We start from the raw sequence: 24501 nt of genomic DNA, 5'->3' as shown, positions 1-24501 counted from the left end.
TGTGTGCGTACAGTATTTGTTTGTGCTGAGCAGATTGTTATTCTTCCAGTGGCCCAGAGTCCCCAGCTGGCACTGTTTCCCTGAACCAAGAGGAGTTTCAGGAGAGAATGTTTTTCTGGACAGCCGCGCCACAATTTCTCTCTCATGTGTCCATTTAAAACAATCTGCAGCTCTGCACTCACTCTTTGCCGTTAATGGACAGAGATGGCAAACCTTGTGATGCTATATCCCTTATAGCACTTTCACTAAGAAGTGGAAAACCCTACAGCAAGCCAACTTTTCAGTGACCAGTAAACTTGTGTTCACACACTGAGGATGCGTAACACCTCAAAGAAACACCTTGTGGACAATTACACTCTGCAAATATATCTTTATTAGAGGATGGATCAGGAGATGTTTGTGGGCAATCCCCACCCACAGCAAAATGCCTGAAACGCACTCGTACCTACCCAGTCCTTCTCCGTACACCACTCTCTGAACACACCACTGCTATTCAACAGCAGACAAAAACAGGAGTGTGCCGTCACAAGATATCAGCGTTGCACGGTCAGGAGAGCAGACAGGAGTGGCTGGAGCTGTTGTATATGTGGGCATGGAAGGGTCTTGACTTGCCTCAGCTAACCTGATTGCTGTGTCCAGTCTTGCTCTGTAATCTAATATGGGAGCACAGAGAAACAATGCATTAGGTTTAGTGTCTCTCTCATACACCAGCTCAGTCCATTTAACCATCCAGTGAACTCTGAATCATGCCAAGAATACCAGAACCGAGCAATGTTCGCCGGATAATGAACTGAAAAGGCTGAATGGAGAGAGAAACAATAACAACCAGCTGTTCTCCTCTCCCATGACCCAGAGCCTTTGACAGGGCAGTAAGTGATATCCACTGTTTTAATTTTAGGATTTTATATCAACAATTTGTGACTAAACAACCCTTGTAGAGTTGGCTGTACAGTTTTTTTGTTTGTGGTATGGGGAGTGACTGAGATAAGATTTAAGGTCAAAAAGGCCTCTTGTGTTTCAAAAATGTGACTCGATGATACAATAAAGATGTTGACTGAGGCCCGATAGTGAAGAGATAATGCAGGAATGTTATGAGGCAGCTTCACATGTGGTTATTCATCCCGTAGAAAAGGTGGCGGACTCAAATAAACAGAGAGCAAATATAAAAGCCTCAGCAATGCCAGAAATGTGTCCTGTCCTCTGACCAGCCCATAATTAAGATTGATAATAGCTATCAAAGTTGAATTTAAGAGAATAGAGCTGTTTTGGCTGTGTGAAATTGTGAAATCCTGTGGCAAATAGCAGTTCCTCCCACTTTTGGACAGCAATAAAAACCACATCCCTTTGTCCTGTGGTTACAGCTACATTTACTCAGCTGTCCAGGCAGCTGCTGTTGTAGAGTTCACAGAGCACTTGGTGAATCTCTATTGTAGGCTGCTCAAGACAGAGGGAGCTTGATGCTGCACGCAGTATTATAAAGTTATATTTCACGATTGTCCATGCAAATGTATAGCGTGTCAGGGGTAAAATAGACATAGGCTGAGCACTGCCACCTAGTGGTTCTCAGTATGAAATCCAAATGATGCTGAATTAGACAAAAACTTGTGTTGGCTTCAGTAAAATGTGAACAAAGATGTATTTACATTATGTAGAGGGGATAAACTTTATTAAAAATTGAAAATATTAAAAATAGATTACTCCAGCTTCATTTGAGAGGAGACATACTTCATGAAACACACTTAAGTCACATAATTTTTTGGGCTGGTTTAAGTCATCGTTCATCTATCGTCTGCCTATGAAGGACCCTGTATGTGCAAAATTTCATTTAAATCCATCACCCATTGCTTAACAGGTTTTATGATCAACACATTATCAAGTTCCGTGTAAAACACTTTATTCCCTCTTTTCATTTGTTACTAAAAATGGCCCAAAGGCTGTTTAAAGAGAGGGAAAAACAAACTGAAAGGAACCAAGCGGAGTCTTGTGGCTCATCCAGCTGTCAGATCAAAGCCTGCGCACAGAATGGTCTTGCAGAGAACCTCATGTTTCCCAGGAGAGATCGTCTTGTTTGAGGCTGTTTCTGAACTTCTGAGTCTCCCGGAGAAGCTGCAGGTTATTGTGAGTGGTCCCACCTTTCCTTCCCTTCTGCTTGGCCTTAACAAGAGAAGGGACAGGTGGCTTGATCCCACTCAACTTCTTGGTTGTGTCTTCCTCAGCACCTGGCTGACTCTGCGCCAATTTATGGACCTGCACAGGAGCAGAAGACAGAACACATCAGACACCAACACCTATCAACACAATTAGGGATGAAAATCATCTGACACAGGACGTACCTGGCATACAACATTCCCTTTATGACACATGTATTGAGTTGTGGCTCACTTACCGTCTGCTGGTGTTTGCGAAGCTTAGTGATATGAACTCCCTTCTCTTCCATCCTGGCCACCAGCCTCTCCAGTTCTCTCTGCAGGTCCTGCTTCTGCTCCCGATGTTGGGCTGCATCGATCTGACGCACCAACTCCTGATGCTCACTGACAAAAACAACAGAACGAAATACAGAAATGCAGACACATATTATTGAATGTGAAAAGAAAAACTTAAACAAAACAATTTTTAAAAAGAAGCGTACTCACAAGCTCATCTGTCCCAGCTCGTCCTGCAGAGCCAAGAGCAGGTCTGACAGGGAGCTCAGTGACCGGTCTACTTGCTCAGGCAGGTAGTCAGGCTTCTTAAAAGCAGTGGAAGATGGAGAAAAGTCCTTTTGGAGGCTCTTCTTGGCTCCACAGCCAGGCCTGTGCAGAGAACTCACTCGTTCACATAGCTGGGGCTGGTGGTGCTTCATCATGTGAAGGATACTTTGCACGTTGGCGTGGACTGAGTGGCTCGGGCTTATCGACTGTGACAGGTGGGAAGCAATAAAAAAAAAAAATCAATCAAAAAGTGACAAAAGAATGCATGGTTTTGAGAGTTAGCACAGAACTAACGTACCGTTCCTGCGACAAAGGGCATTTTTATGTGTCTTGGGCTGCTTGCTGATGCCAGCTCATTCTTTTTGGATGTTTTCTGAGGGAGAAGATAGCTGTTATCATGACTTTATTCCAAACAAATCTTTCCCATCAACTAAATACAAAAACATAAACTTTATTGGTAAGAAAATCACCTTGCTGGTCTTTTTTGTTTTCTTCTTTGGCTTTATCTCTTCAGCAGTTTGCATAGACAATTGAAGGTTGATGTCCAGCTCCCTCTGCAGCTGGGGACAATATCATGGTTAAAGGAAAAGCTCATTTCTTTTCTTTTTTTCTTTTTAAGATTCTTTGTTTTATATTTTACCTCTGTGTTAGTTGACAGAGGGTTTTATGTAACTTAAATACCCATGAGAGATCATTTAGTAGATAGTAGAAGTAATGGATTTTAATATAAAATATATTTAAAAATTGCTTTTTACGAATTTATTGTAAAATATGTGTATGTTGGAGTAAGGAGAATTAAAACACAAAGTGAAAATGAGGATTCTTGCGTCACTGTGACTGACCTCATCTGCTTTCTCCTGCACAAGTTTCCGTTCATACTCTTCTTTCACTAGTTTTTGCTCCAGAATAGCAAGCTTCATCTGCACCGAAATAATGATATTATCATTCAGTTTGTGATGATTAATGTTTAGACTAATCAAACGGATAAACGTGAATTACCTCTGCCACAGTTTGGGTTCTACTCAATTTGAGACACTCTGATTCAAGTTTGTCCAGCTTCTCCCGCTGAATTTGGGTGTTTGAGCTGCTTGGCTGCTCATTCTGCAGTGAAGCCTGGTGGGGAGGTAAACAGAGATTATAGGATAATTTAGTAACATCTATATACCACTAACAGTACATCCAGAAATGCTAGGAAGTAATGGAACACAGATGATGAAAAGGGTTAGGATCACTAGTAACCCTTTTGTGTAAGAGTTGATTCAATCTTGTTTAAAAGATTTTAAACCTGCTTTCCAGGCTACGATTTCTCTAAAATATATCCTACTTGGATCTACTTTTAAGGATAGATTTGTTATGAATTTTGTTTGTTTCAGTTTGTAGCTTTTTGAACTACCTGATTCTCCATGAGAGCATTCCTCTCCTTCTTGGCATTTTCAACCATCTTCCTCATGTAGTCCAGCTGCTTCTCAAGAACCTTACAGCGAGCCTCTGCAGACTGCAGCTTTGAGTCCAGCTCTGGTATCATAATCACAGACACAACTGTTAAAAAACATGTAGCGAAAAGACTTTGCACTTTCACAGTGTTCAAGATAATATTTCAAGATCCCGATCAAGTGCAGTGGCATTTCTCTTTGCACCTTCTATCACTTACCTTCCCTGCTAGAGTTACTGGTCTCAGGCAGGCTGGCCGCTGGTTGTTGACTGGGCATCACGTTAGATGCTGTGACCTGCTGATGCTTCTGAATATCATGGGTGAACTGCTGGAAGCTCTTCTCCGCTTGCTTTCTTTCCAGCTCCAACCGCCTAATTTTCTCCTGGAGGGTCTTCAGTGCATCAACAACAGCTGGAGAGGAGTTGACAAGAACAGAAAACCACACAATGTAATTGGAACAGAAAGTGGCCATAACAATAACATTGCATGAGCCAAAAAAACTTGACATAATGGCTGCGCCATACCTTTGCTGTCAATATTAGGTTTGGCCTGAGACTCCCGGAGGCTGTTGATCTTTGGATCGGTGTTGATAGATGCAGGCGCAAAGAACTCAAGCTGTCTTGGTATTGGTATTATCCTGTCTGGAGGCTGGTAATAGCTCCCAATGTAACTGTTTTTGGAGGGTGAGTCTAAAATCTACAGACAGAAGGAGGCTGCTTTAGAAGCTTTTGCAACAAATTAATTACATCGTGGACAAAATAAAAAAATATATTAATAAAATTCCAATCAATAAGTTCTCAAAGCAGTAGGTGAGATCTCCATATGGACTGTTTTGATTGACTATAAGTCGAATTCTTAAAGACATTCAATTTACAATAATATAAAACAGAGAAAAACAGGAAATCTTAACATCTGTAGAGCTAGAAGCAGACAAGTTCAGCATATTTCCGGGATAAACGCCTTAAATGATTGACCGATTGTCAAAATTTCGGTTGGAAATTCTGAGGATCATCTAACGTTCACGGGTTTCCCCACTCATCGTCTACACATTTGTACTGTACCCGAGTGCACCAGTTTCCTGCAACAAGGCTGTTCAAGTGCATCGTGAAGCTCCTAAAAGCTGCAGCAATTCCAACACCGCTAAGGTTTCATAAGAACAAAAACAAACCGGTTTATTTACGAATAGCGTTGAACTAGCTTGGAATAAACTACCAGCAAACCGCAACTTCACAAAAGTAAACAATGCCCAAGCTAATGTGTTAACCACAGTCGCAGCTAACGGCTGATTAGCAAATGTTACCTGGTCGTGATACATCTCCATTCTGTTACTAAGACGGTTATACCTGTGTGGAAACTAATCATATGTTTATATTTAATGTTCTCAGACTGCTTGTGTAAGCTGTAAACGATGTTAGTTCAGCTAATTAGCTTCTCCGAGCGACTCAGTTGTTCTGTCAGCTACAAGCAGTCCGGACTTTTTAAATTTCCCTCCTCTTCGCTGCCCTCCTCACTGTAGTTCCGCCTGCGCAGTGTTTCCCCCTCCACAATCCAGAGTTCCTCACCTTTAATACAAATGTATATGTTGGCCAGTTCTCATAAAGATGTTTACAAAAGTGATCTGTTTTGGATTAAATGCAATGAATGTTCACTGTATTTAAAATCTAAAACCTACAAATAATTTGTCTGGTTTTGTTAGAAAAGGATTAATCAATAGGCTTGCATTTATACAATTTGGGGGTTCTTAAAACAAGTTTGATAGTTACACATATTCTACACTGTTAACTTTATTTAAATAAAAAAATATGGCATTTTTGACCAAATAAAAAATGAGAAATTTCGAAACCTGGTTATTACCAGCATTTAAAGTTTAACACAATAACAGTTTGTAAATCCTACCACATCCTCAAAAATACTGTGGACAAGACCTTATTGTTCTGAAAGCACTGCTCTGAAAGGTGCCAGCAGGTTCCAAGACTGGACTATTTTGTATTAGGAAAATGATCACCTTGTGGTCTGCAAAATGGGAAGCTGAAATATATCATATTATGTGGAAACATTCATTTGGAGACCACTGACATTTCTTTAGGAATTCTTCCTGTTTGATGCTATTTTTCCTGATCATTTAGGCTATTGTAGATTAGTAAAGTGTCTTTAGTCAGTCAATCACCCAGTAAATATTTGCACAGTATTATGCAAATAGCCTGCTGCAGCAATAGACAGTACATATGCTGTGAAGCAGTTGTGTTGCACTCAGTGAAAGACTGTATTTTATCTGTGAAGCTTGTTTGGGTGTTTGTGTTTCTTATGTGCATTTGTATGTGTGTGTGTGTGTGTGTGTGTGTTATCTCATTTGTAACACCTTTGTCTCTCAAACAACATGGCACACCAGAATCCAAGTTCAACGTCTTTCAGATAATTTGAAATGTTGACATGTTGAAATTCCTGTGTTCATATTATTTAATAGGCGCTGATCCTTCCTGTGTTTAACATGGAAATTTGCCAAAATACAAACGAGGTTAAACACAAAAAAAAACGACATTTCTCTCTATGACTCTCCTTTCTGTTTTTCTGCTTGCCTGTTTCAGTTATTTCTGATAAACAAGAAAAGGGAGGGGGCTGCTGTCGACGAAATGTATGATGGGAGATGCAGTTCTACAGCGTTACCCTCCAAAACACACACCGAACGAAGAGAATCCAACTCCCATAAACCCATCCCCCGCGAGCTTGGCAACACCCCTCTAACCAATCACTGGTCAGAATCCTAAAGGCACCGCCCTAGAATTCCCACATACTGCGTTGATTGGCCAGCTGGCTGTGCCAATCAAATGTTTACCCTCAAGTTGTTGCCTCCTGTCGCCTGTACCCTGACTGGGACTAACGTTGCTGGTCAGCGCTGTGGCAAGGCGTCCCGTTGCAGAAGACCTGCACCAAAGAATGAGGATAAAGTGAGTATTTGAGAATGACATTTTTTGCTTTTGGTGCACAGTGACAGGTTTGTGTGTGGGAATGTTGGTTTCGGCGCGGTTCTGTTGTACTTTACTGGTGTCTTTGTTAATGGGCAGCTTGAAAGCCTTGACACTGAAAGAAGGCATGGAGAGATTGAAATGGACCTCACTAACTGACAAGCTTCGTATTCGTACATTTTTAATCACATGTCATTAACCGTAAATCATTGTTGGTTCATAAACGTTTTCTTAAGCAATATCACTGACAGGTTGTGGTGGTTTGTGACATAAATAAATCATATGTAGATAGGATTTTTCTTGGAAGTTGGTAATAGACCAAATACCAACATGATGAAATTGAGAAATTACTGGTTTCCAGCATGACCTGGGTTTAAATACCAGATATGATAGAGCCTGACTGATCATGTATTTTTTTTTAAGTCGATACTCATATCAATAATTGAGAGTTAAGAAATGAGATAGCAAATAGCTGTATATGCCAGTATTCGCTTTTGGTTATACTTATATGCTTAACATCTACATAATTAATACAAATTGTGTTAAATTTGTTATTGAAGAAATCTGACCAAGAAACTGAAGAAGGTTAGGTTATATAATGACATATACTATGTGACACAGATTTGTCTGCCATCAGAGACTTCTACATGCCATTAAAATGTGATATCATTATCTGTTAGGCCATTGCAAATAAATGAGCATGCCTTCTTTGAGGCAATATTATACATTTATATGATTTTTGCATCATAGTGGGAAGGCACCATGATTTTTTGAGTGTATATTATGCTGGGTTGTTAAAAAACAGACATTTCTATCTAGCTGTTTCATCCATCAACGGTTTGATTCGATTTGATTCTGAGGAAGTTTTACTTCATGAATATCCATAATACCATAAAAAAATTCATGCAGATAATAGAGGAGTTTATTAGCGTTAGACAAATAAATTAGTTTATTGCAGATATATCAATGTCGGTATTTTGACTGATAAGTAAGAGGACATTATAATGCACAAATACCTAACTTGGTTTGAGGTCATTTAGAAACAGTGTCATCATTAAGACAAGTTGCTTAAAGTTACTAGTTACTAAAATATCCCATTCATGATGTATCTTGGTCACGGTTTAAAAAAAACAAATCTAAGGGATCAGTATCAAGATTTTTTGTGTTTTGTGTTAATGTTGAAAATGATCAATATCATCCAGTATATCGATTTCAAGTTTTTTTTTAAACTCCCAAATATAAATATCAGTATCAGCCTCAAGAATACAGTAGGGATCGGGCTGTAGATTTTATTTAATGTAACCTAATTGGCATTTCTGTAGTCTTATTTCTTGCTACTGACATACTGTATATGCTGATGCAGATATACCTGTGATGAAGTAATATCGACTCATGACATTGGCTGGCTGATTATTGGTCGAGTTCTAATTTCTAATTCCTGCAATGCTATGCTATGTTTGATACTGACTGACACAACATGCATGTGCCCACCCATCCCTCCCCATTAGCATAATATTCAAAAGTTGTTTGCTGCACACACTGTGCTGCTGTGATGTAAATCTGGATTGTATCGTGTTATTTGTTGTGTAGCTTCCTGTAAGACAGCACAAACATTAAGTCCAACGTCAAAAGATGGAAGTGCAGGACCAGGAGTCTCTGGGGAGATGGGATGGGCTGGGCAGCCGGGATGCCAGCTCCAGAACTGAGGCCATGGAAAACATATGCCAGGACGTCATGAGGAAAGCGGAGGCTATTGGGCCCATAACAGCATCGGTCCCCTCGCCCCCGGCCTTGGGATGCCTTCCAAACAGTGATCTGAATGACATCCTTGCTCATCTGCTCATGCTCTCCAAACGGTGTCCCTTTGAAGATGTCAGGGCGCGATGCATTCGACTTCTAAAGGCCGTCCAGGTAGGATATTCATATTATCTACAATGAGACCCTAGTGTGCTATTTGTACCGTGCTGCACTTAGCTGCGCCATGCTGTCATATGTCCGCACATTTTAGTACTTATGGTATTGTTCTGTTGCCATCTGCTCCTCTCTTCACCTCCTCATAAGCATGCAAACACTGTAGTTGAGTCAGAGCCGCGCTAAGAGCAATGCATGTTCTGTCAAGTGGATTACAGTCAATGACATGATGCGACACCATGAACTCATTAACACTTAAACATTGCAAGAGCCAAGGATTTACCAATCCAGCTCTTCAACTATATGCATGCATGCCAAAAAGAGAGAACGTCAAGAGTTTTTATATTACTGATACACAAAAAAATACCAATATTCTCAATTAATTATACTGTAATGTCTAAAATCAAAAATCAATTCTACAAAATATCGTCTTAAGTTTAAAACCTAGAGACATGACAAATTTGATTGTCATAAAGTTTGTTGTAATAAGAGTTCATTTACATTTTTGAGCTGAAAAACCTGTATTTGTTGAGAGAATTTTAGCTTAGTGCTTAGTAATGTAAACAGTTTCCTTGCCTCTGTCTGAGCCATCTGAGATCAGAGGCACGTATACAGCACAAGGGATTCTTTTCAAAACCTCACAATGATTTCTGCCAATAAAAAAGCACACCGTTGACGGTATGTGGGTATTCTCAGAAACCTAAGGCGTGTTTACTGAAAATACTCAGTAACACACTCCATCATCAACATCATACCGCTATGACATAATCTTTCCAATGTGATTTTTTTTTTTTTAAGTATTTCAACACGTCTGTCTGTTCATTTAGGAATTTCATTGTTGATGTGGTTGATTTGCCAAATGACAGGGGTGATAGTTCTCAGGTCAGTTATTAATTAATGTTGGGGTGTAATATTATAGGGCAGGCGACTAGATGAATGGGGCGAAACCACATTCTGCTGACATAAACTTTAAATCCTAACATCAGTTAAAGTCGATGCCAGTGTTATCAGAATACCGTGCAGTTTGTTGTTATTGCAGAAGTGGTGGGTTGCAATTTTGATTCAGGTCACATCATTTGCCTGAATTAGATTTTCTATTCATGTTGTTGGCAGATCTTTCCTGAAGATCCGTAAGAAGTGGACAGAACTTCAAATAAAAGTGAAAAATATTTTTTGATGGTTAATGTTCGCGCTCAGGCGTCTTGGATTGATTATATTTTCTCAGTTAGTTATTTGTCATTATTTACCTGTACAGAACCAAATATTTGATTTATCCCAGCTTAGCGGCGCTAGCTGTGGCCTGGTCCACTTAATAAGTCCTTTAATAACAAACAAAAACTAAGCCGGACAACTTTTGATGGCCTGACATGTTGTTATTCTGAGGAAATAGACTGTTTGGCTGTGGCATTAATTCCTGTTTGTGCGGAAGTGTTTTTGGAAGATGGAGCAGGGCAGAGAGAGATGAGAGAGGGAGAAAGCTGCTTTGCGGGTTTAGCAGTGCACCACAGTACACACCGTCTGGTATTTTTGAATTATGCTAAGCTGCATTTGCTGAGGACTTGCCAAAGGGTGCATTTATGAGCCCAATGTAGCAGCTCATGTTGTTCTGGTCCCACGGTTGAAGATTGCCCCCCCCCCCCGAGCAGCACACACACACACACACACCTTTCTCACGTTGTCAGAGGTGGAAGGGAGGGGGGGCTCGGGCTCAGACAGACCTCTAATTCCAGCAGATCCGCTGATTAAAGACAAAATCTTTGAAAGCACAGACAGTCCTTTCCTTATGGCAACCCCCCTCCTCTAGAAGAGGAAGGCCTCCTGCTTGGTGAGAATAATGTCCTGTAATACCCCCGTGGCTCGCAAAGATTTGGCCTGGACTAATTTTCTGCTGGTTTGGTGGCCCAGTGTGCATATCCACAGTATATTGTGTGCATTTTCTTCACTGGATTTTTAAAAAAGGAAGAAATATCCATGGCTCTGTCTGAACAAAAATCCACCTACCAACACCTCGAAAGTTCACTAACAGTCTTGTTTGTTCATTTGTTTGTTTCCCCCATAAAAAATGAGGTGCAAAAAATTACACGCTTTGGTTTTATGGGGGGTTGGGTAGCCAGTGTCAGGCGATAGCTGTTTCTCCCCGTTTCAAGTCTTGTGTTATGCTAAGCCAATAGGCTGTTGGCTGTAGCCTTATTTATGGACAGATACAGGAGAAGACTGGTAAGAAAGGTAAATAAGCGTCCAACAATTCCTTTAAAACAACTGTACAGATAAGTGTTGGATATTTTATACTGGACCTCATTCATGGATGAAGGCATATCTTTTTATTTCTATTTTTTTGTGTCTGTTATTGTTCTTTTTCTAGATCAAATACCCAAGTGATAAAATAAAGATTCAATAAAATCTCTCATCAGACCTTTTTTTGGTCTGTACAGTTTCCCTGCTGAGTCGTTGTTTGTTTTTCAAGGCACCCTGTGAATATGCAGGACAAGCTGCGATCACAGTACGAGAACGGGCTTGTGGGCTAGTGAGTCCCAGGGGTTAAGGGTTATGGGGTCACATCCGAAAATAGGGTTCTATATGTGAGGGGGGGGGGGGGATCAGGTTCCCATAAGGCATCCTTGTGTAGCAGTCTGTTGGGGTGAACATACAAGGGTCAAAATCGCTTACCCGTGCAAACCTGTGAGTATGCTTAACATAAGTAGACACTGGGGGTCATCCTGGGACTTGTGAAGGCTGTTGACCTTGCTGAGCTGTATTGATCTGATACATATAGGAAGACAGGATAACGATGGGTGCAGACAAATGCAAACACACACACACACACACACACACACACACACACACACAGATATATATATGCACACAAATCAAGCGAGACAATAGTAAGTGTTTGTTCTGAGTATATGAAAGGGGTGGGCAGACTCCATCGGCCGGCTCGCTCTCCGGTCACCATGTTCCCTCGCTGGATGAAAGGAGCCCAGTCTTGGGCGGTCGGACAGAGACAGAAAGGGGATTCTTTGTGTTATGTAATTACACCATTGTGTTTCGCCCCTTACGCTAACTTGAATTAAGAGCTGCTCTCAAAAGATCAACCTGTTCTTGTGACGTGGGCTGGTGCTGCTCAGATTCCAGAGATTGTGCCCACATCCACAACCTACAGGGATGAAATGATGTGGTAGAGAAGCACAGTAAATACCAAATGGACTTAGTGTCTCTGTGAATTTCACCCAGCCCAGTTCTGAGCATGTGATCAACTGACAATGTAGTCCAATCTGTTTTAGGGCTGACTTTTTTTTTTTCTTTTTTGCTACTTAGACTTGGTTTCATTAGAAAATTACATAATAGAATGTGAAGTCTTAGCCAGGAACTCGGCATCTTTGCGTCAGCTTGTTCCAAACCAAGCCTTTTTCTAATGTCCTGATGTACAATTCAGCATTGTGCTGGAGTGCATAGCCCCAGTTTGTGTCTCTTATATATTATCATTTCATTCAAGTCACAGAGCTAAGCATCTGTTTTCTGAAAGATAAATCCCTGGTGATTTCTTTCCCCCAAAAAACCCAGATGGTTGTTTAACAACACTTAATTCAGTTTTGAATTCATTGTCAGAATCCACAAAGATTCCTTTGTCCATCTGGATAAAAAAAGATACTCAATTTGTTGTGCAATAAAAAGATTTTGTAACCTACTGTATTTATATATGCAATCTTTTTCACTGTGCAGCAGACAGAATACATTTGGACCCAGATCTTGCAGCTTTCACTGCTGAGAAGAGTCAATTGATAAATTTTTTAGATATTTTTACAAATCATAAAATTGTCAGTGAAGTGACAGTCTTAGAGTAGACTTGAGCCTACCTAGATTTCTCTGAGGAAGGCGAAGGCAGTGGATGTTTCAAGCTCATGCTGCTCCTCATTTTTTTTACACATACTTATTTAGCTAATTATGGACATTTAGGATGACTCAGCAGCCCCTGCAATAAACACTTATGTGTGATTAATTAAGTGAAATGGCTTCCTGGATCTGGCCTCCTCCCAGAATAACCCAGAACACACTTCTGTCTCTGTATGGAAAGCTTAGGAGTGTCTCCAGGCCCTCAGAAATGACACCAGATATTGATCGTAATGCTTTTTCTGGATTGATGTATTCATAGACGGTGGATAAGGTCTCTGCCACACAGGTTTTAAAGGGTGTACACTGCCTTTTAAATCTGTGTCTCAAGACTGAAATATGTATTGCTGGACAGTTACGGTCATAAAGTGCTCAAGTATATGCAGCTGTAGTACCTAGTAGGTTTGGCATGGTAGCTTGTGCAATGACTTAATTCTTGGAGATTGTGTGGAGATAATTTGCGAATGATTCGGACTTAGGCTTGTTGTCCGTATAAGCCTGTCTCAATGGTGGCATGCTTGTGGTGAGGCTATATAAACAAACTTGACTTGTCAACCTTGACAGACAGGAGTGTGGACAGAAGCAACATTGCTTTTCTGAGAAGGCAGAGTCAAAGTCCACTTGTGAACCGTGGCATTAGTTCAAAGAAAGATTTTAGCCACTGTCACAGTGACAGGAAATTGTCCCCTCGTCCTTTTTTTTTTTTTTTTTTTTTTTAACAGTAAATGGATTTATGCATGAGTGTGTTTCTTTGTGTGTGTACTATATATGTGTGTGATTGAGTGCATGCCTTCAGTTCTCTCGGGGCTTCCTCTGCTTACTGTGTAAATAGAGTAAGGACCCATGGAGAGAGAGCCTTGTGGTCTGGACGGATCTGCTGGATTATGGGCGATCTCTGCTCGAACCAGGTCAGACAAATTGCACGGTGAGGGGGGGGAGAGAAAGCAGCAGCAGCAGCAGCAAGCAGTGACCTTTGGCACAGTAACTGTACAGTGAAATGCTCCGTGGATATGGAGGACGTGATAGAGGAATAAAGCTGTGGATTTACAGCTGCCAGCCAGCTGGACAGAGTGATGGGACAGTGCCAGTAGGGGTTGTCAAGGGTGGGTGTGTGCGCGCTGGCAGTGTCTCTGTGTACAGTCTGTGGGATGTTCAATCTTACTAAGCTACATGAAGCTTTATGTTACAATCATATCATGGCCACTTAAGGCTTTTCTGCACTCCGTCAAACCTCTTGTAATATGATTGTTTTTGGCCTAGGTGATAGTGATGGTACTAGCGATGACAGCTGCATTGTGATGCAGCACTTCTTTTTCTTCGAGCATATTTTCTGTCGCTTTTCCAAGTTGTGGTGCAAAATCCTGTGTCACCAAATGCATCACCTTTTGGCTTTTATTACCACAAATATCTGTGAATATAAATACCCAATTAAACTGCAGGTGAGTGGTTTTCTCAATGTACAACAAGGGTTTAAAACCACAAGTAATGAACGCAACTGACCGATAAATACGCTCCCATTTATCAGGGGTTGGTGTGCAAACAAGGAACCCTAACTGGCTATGCATTTTTGTTTTGTAGATAAAGTGATGTAAGTGGCATTGTACCAGTTTATGTAGCCTAGTAGTTCTAGCTCAATAACCAGAAGGAAATAGATATACAGAGATTTTATAAAATTCCTTGACTTTTCAACCAAACATCTTCCTTGCCAGCATATTAAAAACCATTTCTAACATGCTAGGAAAGCATATTAACGCACAAGCTCCCACTTTGATCCTACAACACAGACAGACCCCCACCTTCCAGCCAGTGCAGCATGCTGGCGGCTGCAGACTCGAGGAGACTGGAGAGGAGGGGGCATGTGGGAAGTGTGCAACTAGGTCACTGTCAATCCTGTTGTAAGCCTGAATAAATGATAAAATAATCACCATTTTCTTTTTCTTTTTCAGTAGCACACATGAGTACAGATCTTAAACATTTTTCTGTAGAAAGAAAAAGGAGAATCTTTCTGTTTGCTGTAAGAATCACGAGTCTTCATTGTAGGGACTGTTCCACTAAAAGCTGTATTATCTTGGCACAGAGGGAGGGATGGGTTGGTGTTGGGTATGGGCTTTTGCACAGCATAAGCAGTCGCCATGGTACCAGTGGCATGAGGTGCGATGATGGGGTGGGTTGGTTGGCACTGTTACTTGGGGGGTGGGGGTGCTGGCTTGTCTGCGATTATTTCTGGCCCTGCTATTCAGGAACTGAGAGGGAGAACGACAGAGAGAGAGAGAGAGAGAGAGAAGGAGGTGGTAGAGTGGGAAAGAAAGCGAATGTGGCAAAACATGACGCCGATGCACTGCAGGTCGAGGAGGAGATGGAGGAAAGTAACAGTGAAAGAATAAATTGTGCAGTCTTAATGCTGGGAGTAAAGAGGGGAAGGGATGAAAATGATGAGGGGGTGGGGGGGTGGAACAAACACTGTCTTTCTCTGTATTCAGTCAGCAACCTGCAGTGGAAAACTACTAGCACCCCACAACTACCAGCCCTGCTCTCCAGAGCCTGAGCCCAGGCTGGCCCAAAACCTGTATATTTCCATCCCGTCCAGAACCAGACGCACCATGGAATAGCTTTAAATGATCCCAAACCAGACTTAAGCCCCAAATAGATGATCATTTCTTATGTAATAAGTTGACAATCATGCCACGTTTTTTCTTTAAGAACACCGTCATCCGAGCCTAGGTCTGTGTGATCCACCCAGGCTTGCAGTTGTCTCCCATCTGAGCAGGCATACATTGCAAGGGTCGGCTTGTCTCACCCACACACCCCGAGACTGTGGGAGAAGGAGGGAGGTGGGGAGAGAGAGAGGATGCGAGGCAGGCGGACAACAGTAACAAAGTGCTGCAGCAGGAGGTGGGAACTCTTTGGAGGATAAAAGAGCTGAATACCTAGGCTAACACTTCAGTGTGTGAAAAATAATAACAGCCATGTTCTCCTGCTCTACATTCACATTTCAACCTAAGGCAGAGAGATTTACTGTTGCTCCTATCAGGAGATTGAAGAATAGAGATAGGGTGATCACATGGTGCTTTTGAGTAAACAAGCCTCCCTCTCTCTCTCTCTCTCTCTCTGTCTCTCTCTCTCTCTCTCTCTCTCTCTCTCTCTCTCTCTCTCTCTCTCTCATTGCCATAATGTGATATTTATAACTTGCATATGGAATTAGACTTCACAAATAATTTATAAAGTTGTGCCTTCTGCTGCTTCGTTAGCGCCTATTCTTATTTCTTTTCCAAGCGAGTCTCTCGCAAGAATGTGCTGAACTCTTTTTTTTTTTTCAGTTGTTTTAATGTTGCCAATAAAAACTGAAGCTTGTGTAACTGTTGCAGCCATAAGTCACTCGACTACATGCCTAAATGTCAGAGAAATCATGTTGTCGTAACTGTTTAACACCTAAACAGGTTCATCCACAGGGGCGGCTGTAATGTTTTTTCAGCTCTGTAGATCCCTTTTCACCGCAGCCCGAGAAGCACATGTGTATTTACTTCAGCAAACTCTTTCTATTTGTGAAGATTTTGTTTTTTTTAAACGATATTACACAAACACATTGAACATTTTCCATCTCCTGGATTTGCCCTTACTGTGCCTCCGCTTCCCATCAGATTATATAATAATAATTTTTTTTAATATGTTGATTGCTTTAACTATCTAATGTAATGTGATGACCATAAGCCTCTGTGATGACAGCTAGCTCAAGTGCTGGACTCGTTCCCTGTACATCAGGGCTAATTATACACTTCTGCCCAAGTTCAGGCATTGCTCGACACACGTAAAGAAAGCTCCTGGGTTTTTTTTTACATGAAACCACTCTGGGTAGACACTAAGTGGCGCACAACAACATGTTTCATGTATTGTTCACCTTGTCTGACTGATGAACCAGCAAAATGTTTGTGACCAACTACACAGATACTTTTGATGCCTTAATAAGAAAATGGTCTTACAGATTTTTACAGCTATTACATTCATCTGCAAATCATCATTGAAGCTGTAGTGTATTGTGTATTGTCTGTTATGATCCTACAGAAATGGTTTACAGGGACACTAATGGAACTGAGCCACCATTAATGTTATTAATAACGCTTGTACTTTTCCTACTATGACAAGTTGACCTGTTGTGAAAAAGGCCTTTTAGCTATTTGAATAGTTACATGAACCAGGTATTCAAATGTCATGTATATTTTAAAGGGCGTAATTTACACTGGGAATGGACTGGAACTTTTATGGTTTGATTTTTATTTTCCTAGTAAAATCTTTCTGACCTTTGTCCACTTACTTTCCAATTACCATAAACTAAATGAGAGAAGAGACGAGTTGGTGAAAATGTTCACATGCTAAGCTTAAAGGTCCCAGTATATGCCGACATGTCAGATCGTCGAACAGTGTCTGAAACGCCCTCCTCCTGCGCCTAAACGTCATCAGACTTTCTGTGACTTTATTCAAAACTGGCAACTTCACATGAACACCCACTTCATGCAGTGTTTGGCCAGCTGTCTGGAGGTGAGAAAGTAAGCTCGGTTTGAACTTCTCAAGCTCGCTCTCTCCATTGTTTTATGTATTCATGAGCAATTGCAGCACTATCAGTGCCTTCCAGGCGAAAATGCACACCCGTACACCCGTATTTAAACAGTTACTTTGTCGCACACCTATCTATGAAGGCCGGCTTTTCACCTTGCCTTCAGAACAACTATAATTTTTTCCTTCTGTTGTGGTTGTGCAACACATCTTATGAACTAGTATTAGGAGCAGCAGAGGCAGATTTATGATTTTCTTTGCCCTTTGTTTTGCATATGACCCCCCTACATGATCGTTGGAGTTTGTTGATGCAGCCTTAGATCAAGACTGAAAGCACTACTCAGACCTATGCCCTTGTATATATTTCTGTAGGCTTTTGGACACCAGGAGGGAGTATTCAGACACACACACCCACACACACAATCCAGGAAAATAAATCTTGCAGATATAAAAGTGACAGCATATCACCCCACTTGCCTCTTACACTCAGACACTTTCATCTATCGACCTGAATGCCATCTGTTCAGGATTAATTTGATTGAATTCATAAATGAATGATGAAGGTTATTGTCCAGTGGATGAGGTTTTTGAACAAATCAATATGTGCCTTTTATCCCCCACCCTCTTACTCTTTAATGCTCCACCTTTTACTTAATGAAACATTATGGGCCATCGAGTGGTTTCACCATTCACACAGCATATTGAGGGACAGAAGTAACTGAGGTTCACCTGTGTGGACAGAGGAGGGCGCTCTTTACCAGTCTTTAACCTGATTTTGCTCTCCTCTCAAGTTGTTGGATGGGAATTTTCCATGCACTGGGCTCGATGCAAGCAATGCTCTGTATCATTTCAATTTTTTCCTTTTGCCCTGGTCACTGGGCATTCATCCAGTGTGTGTGTGTGTGTGTGTGTGTGTGTGTGTGTGTGTGTGAGAGAGACTTTTTCCTCTATGCGTTTATGTTTATCTGTTTGTGTCTATATGTGTCTATCTGTCTTTGAATACGAGTCTCACTGTCTCTCCCTCTATGTGTGTGTGTGTGTGTGTGTGTGTGTGTGTGTGTGTGTGTTTATTCGTCTTGAGAGATTTATAGCAGTGAGCATGCAGGATTTAGAGGCATCTGCGGATCAGGTCACAAAGCATGAATAGCCCAGTGGCTGTGGTCCAGGCCTCAGTCTGAGGTAGCCCCTATTAGGATACAAACCACACAGGCTCAACACCAGGCTTAACCAGCTGGAATACACAAACAAAATATTAGTGACACTTGCTCCTGCTCACTTCAGAAAACATTGTGTAACCACTAAAATGGAGCTGAAAACAAGTCCAACTGGAAGCTGCAGTTATTTATCGTTATAATTTACCATAACTTAGTTATAGTAAATTAGTTTAAGGTGAATATTTTGTTTGCTAAAACAAGCAGTGTTGATGGATTTCAGTCTATGCTTTGTGCTTTGCCAATATATTTGTGTGTGTATAGGCTTCACACACACACACACACACACACACACACACACACACACACACACACACACACACACACACACTGCTTACCAGGTCTCCCTCATCCAATCTCGGAAAGACCCCACACTTTGAGACATGAACTTGAGCTGTGTCAGCACCTGACAGATTGTTTTCCTCACACCGACCACTGCATGTATTGTGTGGTGCTGCACCAAATGGTGTTGCTCCAAGCTTTGCCCAGTGCCATGTTGGCTTAGGCCTGGCTATGATGTTGTTTCAGCGTGTGTGGTATTGTTTCAGGCCCAGTGTGGAGTGGTGGGATGTATTGTGCTCTCTTCTCGGGGGTATTGTCCCGGGCTGATGTATGTGTGCTTGTTTATGTTACAGGCCAGTTTGTCAGGACGGTGACAGTTTCACGCTACGGGACCTCCGCGTTCCCACAGTCGTTCACCTCTGACCTCAGCTCTTTTGCTCCAAAGCCAGACTGAAGTGTGTGTGTTTTTGTGTGTGTGTGTGTGTGTGTGTGTGTGTGTGGTAGAGAAACGGAGGGTTAGAGTGTGTGTGTGATTGACATGCTGAAAAAAACTGCACAAGTGGGTTTGCTTCACAGTGTTTACTTAAGGTAGGAAAACATACTCCTTCACATTGACCAGAGAGTCTATCTTAACACGCACCTTCATGTTGGCGGTTATTTAGCATCCAGTCACACACACGCACATACTTACAAAACGTAGACAGAATGAACAATTTGCTGTGGGGTTAAAGTGCTGACTCTGGAATGAGCAATGTAGGACTCATAGCTCATAGTTCCCCACTTTTTAAGAGACTGTGCTGGTGATGGTCTGCCAGGGGTGTACTTGCTTGTTTCAGGGGCTTTTCGCCTTCATGTTAGTTCTTCAGCAAGTGAGTTAGACTGAGATCATGACACTAAATTACTAGTCAAAAATATCCCACCTTTTGGTTGCTTTGTCTCCTATTCAATTCATTTCAACTCAATGCAGAATACTTTATTTGTCTTCATTACTTCATTTTGTTCAAGTGCACTTTGCGGCGAGCGAGGCTGCAAACACAAAATACACACAAACAAGGAGGTAAAGGATGCAGATCATACACTTTACCAGGGCTACTACAAGTATCTTCATTATCAAAAATTGGAATGATATATAATGCTATAAATAAATTTGCCACACTCACATTATGGTTGAACGTTGCAACCAGCTGTTTTGTAAGTGTAACCAGATACTTTAGCAAGATACTGTTGCAAGGTACGTCTGATGTTATTGGTCAACCACACATTTCTCTCTTATAGTGAGAGCAGAGTATGGTTAGACGATATCACTGCTGATTGTGCAGTTGATTGTGCTGACTGAACAGTTGAACTATCTAAAAAACATATCACCTGACATCTTGAGACCTGGTATGTAATAATGTAATGATAACCATCATCATATGAAATTTAACACAATAATATCAATTTTACTTTATCATCTGCACAGCAAAGACGTCCAAATACTGAGTGTGAAAGTCAATCTGGACAAAGTGTCTGCAAATAGATAAAAATATGCCTAAGTGTTAACGATGATAATCTGTAGTTGTTTGATGAATGTAGACTTTCAGTGTGTTTGTCACACTCTGTCCTGCCTCCCTGTGTGTAGTCATCACACTTGTCTATATCTACTTGTCTGTGTTTTTGTATCTGTGGTAAGTGAAACTCAAAGGTGTATGTGTGTGTGTCTCACTTTGACACCAGTGTGGTTGATGTCTCTGTGTTGATTTGGTCACTTCAGATGCCCGTGTCTTGTGTCTTAACTAAAAGAAGACTCACGTGTCAAAGAGGAAATGCTGATGTTCCCTTTTTTTTTTGTTTTTTTTTGTTTAACAGTTCAACGGTTTTAAAGTTCATGACTGAATAAAGAACGGAAACTTAAGCTCAAAGGTGCAAAGCAAGTGCACAGAGTTGTTTACAGTCCTAATGCTCAAACATTTGTACTACATGTCCCAACGCAGTTATTGGAAGAGATACCGTTACATCATAATGTCATCCATCACACCTTTTGGGTTTATTAGACCCCGGGGTCCACACACACACACACACACACACACACACACACACACACATACACACACACACACACACACACACACACACACATTCCCCCTACACTAAGCGCTCCTGGAACGCTCTAATAGCACATTACCTAACAACTCCACACTTTTATAGCATCTTCTGTCAGTGAAGTTCATGTAAGGATTTTTGTCATACTTTACTGACTTGTTTTGCAAGAATCAGGGAGGTAGCAGTCTGGAGGCTGGTGACTGAACAAATCATGTAACTTGCAGACTTGTCAGGCAAGGGTCTGTAAGCTGAGCCCCTCTGACTCATAAGCCTCGTAGGAAAAAGCCAGCGCCTTGTTGTTTGCACCAATAATCAAGGTTGTCCTATGTGTGTGACTCCCTGAGTCACACACATGAAATGCAACTAAAATACATTTTCCAACTGAAGAATATTGCAAAAGTCATGTTGTTTGTCTCGCTGGATGACTCAGAAAATCTGTAAATTCAGCTGGCTGGAATAATAATTCTTTACTCTCAGGTTTTACACCTAGAATCACTCAGACTATTTTCTGTAGCCAGTTTCCTGAAATCAACTTTGGGAGATGCAATTTGGTTAATGTTTGATGCATTTAGTCTTGAGAAATCAGAGGTGGTTTTTCATTCAGAGGAGGACATTTCTGAAATAACACAACAGATTTCAGAAGTTGTAAGTCTGTCACTTTAAATCAACATTTCTTTTTTCCTATTTCAGTAGAAGATCAAGTTCATAATAGCGCTTTCATTCAGAGACCTTTCTGTGCACTGTAGAAATATTTCAGGCTCTTCGTACCTGTCGCTAAGTTAACACTGCAAACACTTTCTGTAATCCTTTGTGCTTACTGGTTGAAACAGATGGTTTCATGACATGTTTTGCTACCCGATAAAAATGTAGGAGTCATGAAGGCTAATGGCTGAATTATGGCAGTGGTTCAGAGACTCCCAAGGGTCCCTTGAGAGGGCTGCAGAGGGTCTCCAGCAAAACAGGAACACTCTACTGTAATTCAGCAGAAATTATCCCAATTACATGATGATTAAAAATAACTGTTGGACTAATAGGCCAACAATGGGGAAAACGACCTTTATGGACTTTTGAGGATTAATCTTTACCTTATGGGGGCCTGTGGCACAGTGCATAAATATTTGGAGGCCCAGTAAACAGAAACGTAGGCATGTATAGAAACTTTTATGTGGTCTTGCAGGTTCTTGTACATCAGATACTGCATTACAGTGCACAAAGCCTTCATCAGAGCATTTCAACAAGGGCGTGTAGGCTTACTGTATGTCTCTGTGCTGATGGTGATTAAAAGTAAGTATTAGCCCTGCGTTGAAAAATACCAAGTATAATCTCTGAGGCCAAAGAGCGCATTAGACAGAGATCTAAACAAGTAGAAATATTTGGAAACAATGCAATCCATTGTTTAATGAGCAGGAGAGAGAGAAAATGAGAGGGTGGAATGAACGGGCACGGTGACGTATAGAAAAAAAGCATGCTTAAAACTAACAGTAAATAAGGGGAAGGAATGAGGAGGAGGAGGAAGAGGAGGAGGAAGACTAGACAGCAAAGAGAACAGCAAAAAGAAGATGTGTCGGGCTTCAAAAAAGAAACAAAAAAACAAAAACAAAGAAATATCTCACATATTAATAAGACAACAAGGGTATAGTAGAGGGAGATGTACGAGACATTTTTAAAGATTTTGTCTGACTTTTATGGAGCCAAGAAACGCAAGAATAGCAGGGGTCGAGTTTGGCTAAACTCTTGAGAGAAGAGAAGTATCCAGGCCACAGGGGGATCGATGGTTAAAGACAAAAACAACTTCTCCATCTGGTTCCTGAATGGTCTTTGCTGGCAGGTTGCCACACCTTGTCTTGTCCCTCTGTAGGTTTCTTGGCATGGAGTGATGTTGCACTAAATACTCTGAGGCCCTTAGGAAACCAGGCATGTAAAGGTTGGCAACCAACCAACACAAAATATACACAAACCCTCGAGTCACTCATTCAGCTCCTTCTTCTTTTTTTTTCTTCCTCCCTCCCTCTTTTTCACTACTGAGGATAACATCCTGGTAAATATCTGTAAGCCCCGAACTAATGTCAGCTTTCACCAACATCAAACCTTATTCTCAGATATGTAGAGAAGGAGTCCATAACTGCTGTGAGTTCCCTTCGTGACCCACATGAGCTAATTCGGACTAGAGCTGCCCCTCAGTACATAAATCAACGACATGCCCTCGGGCGTTCATTGGTTTGTTTTAAGGGTGTGTCAGTCGCCCAGTGGCTCACTTCTCGTCACTTGACGTCAGGAAAAAAGGAGGGGAAGGAAGGAACTCTATAAGGACCCCTTGTCATGAATTTTACACAGTGCAGGGCATGATGCGATGTCGGGAGAGAAAGCAAACAAGCGATGTTTAGGAGCATATATAACCCATTTCCTTTGTGCTGATGTCCAGCCAGTGAGCAAGAAATCAAGTTAAAAGTCAAAGCAGTTAGTCTGAAGCAGCAGCAGACTGTTATCTTGAGTTTAAATGCTGCTGCTGCTCCCTGATGTTACAGTCCGTCTTAAGTTGGCCTTCAACAAAACATAGATTAAGCTGATTAGGCAGATAGGTTGGTGCATAGATACACCCAATTCCTCCCATTCCTGACATATCATTTATTACGATTAACATGTATAACACTTATATACAGTATTTAACAAGTAATCAAACATGTCAACACAAAAAACTATTCTACGTGTTTGCTTGTCTTCATCTGGACACCCTTGCCGCCCTGTTTGTTTGCCCATTATATCTTGTGTGCTTTGCTACATAAACTAAGCCATTTGTTGTCTTGTGGTCATGTGCTATGTCACATGTGCTTCTACTGGTATGTATTTTTAATGTCTGCTTCTAATTTGGTGGAGAAGGCTGCGATGCAAATAAGTTGTTTTTAGCCAACTTGAATACAGTTACATAGTAATGTTTTTTATGCTTTTTTTAGGTACAGTTTCTGACAAAGAAAGTCTAAAACTTCCTAAAAAAAGATGATGGATACTTTTGCTGTTTATTTGGACAGTCTGTTGAAGAGTTGTGCATCCAAACTAGAAGCTACTCTGGCTGTGTGGTGAAGGAATTGACATTCTGGTCATAAGTTACTGTAATTATGGTCAAAGATGGATAAACAAGGCCTAATTCAATACACATTTTGATACAGAAGACACAAGCACTGCCTGTTCCCATTTCCAAATATAAGGATTTGCTGAGGTCACGCTGGGCTCTCGGAAACTGCAACATTTTTCATTATTTTTTTGATGGTGTTAGAAGTTAAACACTTAAAACTGGCCGGTTGATGTCATATCACATAAATCGAGATCAACAAATATGTCTGCCAATAAGTAAACGCATGCTAAAGAAATGGCATGAGGTGCATTAGGTCAGTTCATTGTCTGGATTGTCTTATATGTAAGTGACTTGCTGTTAAACACTACTCCTACTCTTATGAAGAGCACCTGGATTAAAAGGCGCCAGCAATGATATTTTAATA

At 41.1% G+C, this 24501-nt stretch overlaps 2 protein-coding genes across 3 annotated transcripts in view; one reads left to right on the top strand and one right to left on the bottom strand.

Annotated features, from left to right (window-relative positions):
* Positions 1 to 1644: 1644 nt before the first annotated feature.
* cep57l1 (centrosomal protein 57, like 1) lies at positions 1645 to 5596 on the bottom strand. 2 transcript variants are annotated; one of them, XM_023410782.2, is made up of 11 exons: positions 5423 to 5596; positions 4647 to 4818; positions 4342 to 4533; positions 4084 to 4205; positions 3690 to 3803; positions 3533 to 3610; positions 3161 to 3250; positions 2989 to 3063; positions 2634 to 2896; positions 2387 to 2531; positions 1645 to 2247 (listed from the first exon to the last, which is right to left on the bottom strand). In XM_023410782.2, the coding sequence occupies exons 1-11, from the start codon at positions 5441 to 5443 to the stop codon at positions 2041 to 2043; spliced, it is 1479 nt and encodes a 492-aa protein (XP_023266550.1). In that variant the 5' UTR covers positions 5444 to 5596; the 3' UTR covers positions 1645 to 2040. The 2 variants fall into 2 exon arrangements, with proteins under 2 accessions (XP_023266550.1, XP_023266551.1); XM_023410783.2 differs by having other exon boundaries at positions 3161 to 3244.
* Positions 5597 to 6945: 1349 nt separating this feature from the next.
* Positions 6946 to 24501, top strand: part of sesn1 (sestrin 1) — a 54051-nt gene continuing 36495 nt past the window's right edge. Inside the window, exons 1-2 of the mRNA XM_023410790.2 lie at positions 6946 to 7067; positions 8676 to 8996. Of these exons, the coding sequence (XP_023266558.1) occupies positions 8718 to 8996 (279 nt within the window). The 5' untranslated portion in view covers positions 6946 to 7067; positions 8676 to 8717. The remainder of the gene's footprint in view (positions 7068 to 8675; positions 8997 to 24501) is intronic.

Source organism: Seriola lalandi, unplaced genomic scaffold (genome assembly GCF_002814215.2).
Source record: "Seriola lalandi dorsalis isolate HSWRI2012SDOR001 ecotype SW California unplaced genomic scaffold, Sedor1 jcf7180002054438, whole genome shotgun sequence".
NCBI classification, from domain to species: domain Eukaryota; kingdom Metazoa; phylum Chordata; class Actinopteri; order Carangiformes; family Carangidae; genus Seriola; species Seriola lalandi.
This window is presented reverse-complemented; position numbering and strand designations above follow the sequence as displayed.